At 31.5% G+C, this 2,367-nt stretch overlaps 1 protein-coding gene across 1 annotated transcript; it reads right to left on the reverse strand.

The window, feature by feature from the left end:
* Positions 1–284: 284 nt before the first annotated feature.
* LOC139525955 (uncharacterized) lies at positions 285–1,774 on the reverse strand. Its single transcript, XM_071321150.1, has 2 exons — positions 1,747–1,774; positions 285–977 (listed from the first exon to the last, which is right to left on the reverse strand). Exon 2 carries the CDS (start codon positions 935–937, stop codon positions 326–328), a length of 612 nt encoding a protein of 203 aa, XP_071177251.1. The 5' UTR covers positions 938–977; positions 1,747–1,774; the 3' UTR covers positions 285–325.
* Positions 1,775–2,367: the final 593 nt, after the last annotated feature.

Here is a 2,367-nt window from a genome sequence, read left to right on the forward strand (position 1 = left end):
GTGCAGTATATCTGAGTGCAGTATATCTGAGGAAGTTAATGCACACCTTTGCTGTACATTATCCAGATTATTGCACAGTAAGAACAAAGAGATTTTACCCTTTTCATGTGTTAATTTCCCATAATAAATTCACCAAAAAAAGTTTTATTGTTTATGTTGATTTTTTAGGAACTTACAAGGGTCTTACTCTTTTGCAATTAAATTCACTTAAGCACGCGGTTTTAAACTTTCTAAAACATATACTTTGAATACACTTTATTTTTATTAATAACAACAATTTAAAATAAAATATAAATGCAGATATATTTCTCTTTAGTGAAATGCATCATGAATCATACAAATGGGTTTCTGTCTGAACTACATTGAGTTGTTCATAATTGAGATCTCCCCTGAATTTTGCCTCCATTTGTTTATTTTCACACAGTTCTTTGTTGTCAGTCGACAGATTTCCGTCAAATTCAATTTCCTCTGCAGATAAAGTTGCTTTTACATTTAAATATGAGAGGGTATACGAGAACCCTGATGAATTACCTTCTGAATTGGTATTTTCAGAACTGTTATTACAGTCAGTTCCAGCTTCACCATCATCTTTGTGTGAAAGAGTTAGGTCCCTTGATTCACTTAAGCTGTTCCTCATGATAGGTTGGATATATGAGGAACTACTTGTGCCAGATGTTTTGCTGCTCGAACTTTCATCACAAGCACTAGCACTATCATGGAGCATGGTCGTATGATCTTCTTTCAAGCTTTTGACATCAGCTATAACTTCTAGGTAAACATTTGTTGGATCTTCAAGGGCTTTGCTACTTCTTGAAGACTCTGATGCGTGACCACTTCTACACCGAAGGGGGGAAATAACGACACCTGGCGGATATATGCGCCATTCTACTGAATGGTAATAATCACCCTCTATCTCAGCATACTCTGATTCATTCATTTCTTCTTGAGATATCCTTTGCTGTGCAGTAGTATGTGACCTAATACAAGAAAATGGTATTCATTTCATGATCAATTATATTGAATTTCTTCTTGCAATTGATTTCTTTGAAATGTTTTGAGAGTGAACTAGTTGCTTCCATCGTTTGTTGTAAGCGTGTTTCAATTCTTTTTAGATGCTTATTTTAAAATATCCTTTTTAGAATAACGAATTTCATAACGAGCTATAACAAATGGGAATATGTACATGATGTATCTGAAAATGAGAAAAACTTCGGAAAAAAAAATAGATTTGATATTAAAGAACATTGAGGATTCAAAATTCCAAAAGGTTGTGCCAAATACGGCTAAGGTAATCTATGACTGGGATAAGCAAATCCTTAGTTTTTCGAAAAATTCAAAGTTTTGTGAACAGGAAATATATGAAAATGACCACATTATTGATATTCATGTCAACACCGAAGTGATTGTTTGCGATGAATATACCTGAAGGATCTTTTTAGGTTATGAATTACATGCATGATGAAAATAAATATCTTTTAGCAAACTTTTTTATTAAATATGTTTTATAAATGTTAGACGACGGAATCCCGAAATGCAGAGTATTATGTGTTTGCCATTGACGAGATGGTTGCGGTTTTATCCTCACTATTGTGAATACTGAAGTCAATATATTATAAAATATCAATTAGTTAAAAAGAATGCAGTGAAATTCGTGCTTACATTTGTTAAGACGACCGTCATGCTAAGCGATGTTAGTCAAATACAAAAATGTAGTCTTTAATGAAAATAAATATAGAAATGTCTCACTCATGTTGTTTTCTTAGTGTAAATTTTCTACGACCTGAAACAATTTAAAAAAGGTCAGGCGAATTTATTAATTTGAAGAGCGTACTTGCACCCTCGCTAACATACTATTCAAACATTTAAAAGCATTAGAGCAAACTTCCTTTTGAAAACAAAATAAGCAATATTCTTTAAAATATAGTTTTTATATACATATGTTCCATTTTAACAGCCGTTCTGGATTCCAGATCAAAATCAGACCGTTCAATGATCAAAGCTACAAATACATGTTGTATGTTGTTTTGTTATAGTTTGCAATGCCATGCTTTTTTTGTATTTCATACTTCGTGATTAATTACACTTATTTCTATCTTACAGCTATTTTCTTTACTAATCTACAATGTTTTATTATATATGAAAAAATCGTAATTCATATTTTGGAGAAGAAAAAAAAAAAAATGACACAACACACAATCATAGACGTTTGTGTATATAAGTTTAAGTAGGTTAATGCTGAAACAAATTCGCACAAGGAATAAATGACAAATGCAATACATATATACCATAAACGTATCATCGTACTTGCATGGCTTGAAATATAAAAAAAAACAATAATGTTTTAATACCCTTACTAAATATCGATTG

Source organism: Mytilus edulis, chromosome 6 (genome assembly GCF_963676685.1).
Source record: "Mytilus edulis chromosome 6, xbMytEdul2.2, whole genome shotgun sequence".
Taxonomy (NCBI): Eukaryota; Metazoa; Mollusca; class Bivalvia; order Mytilida; family Mytilidae; genus Mytilus; species Mytilus edulis.

Excerpts from the sequence above, each read along its gene's own strand:
- LOC139525955 (XM_071321150.1), bottom strand. The coding sequence starts at position 937 with ATGAATGAATCAGAGTATGCTGAGATAGAGGGTGATTATTACCATTCA.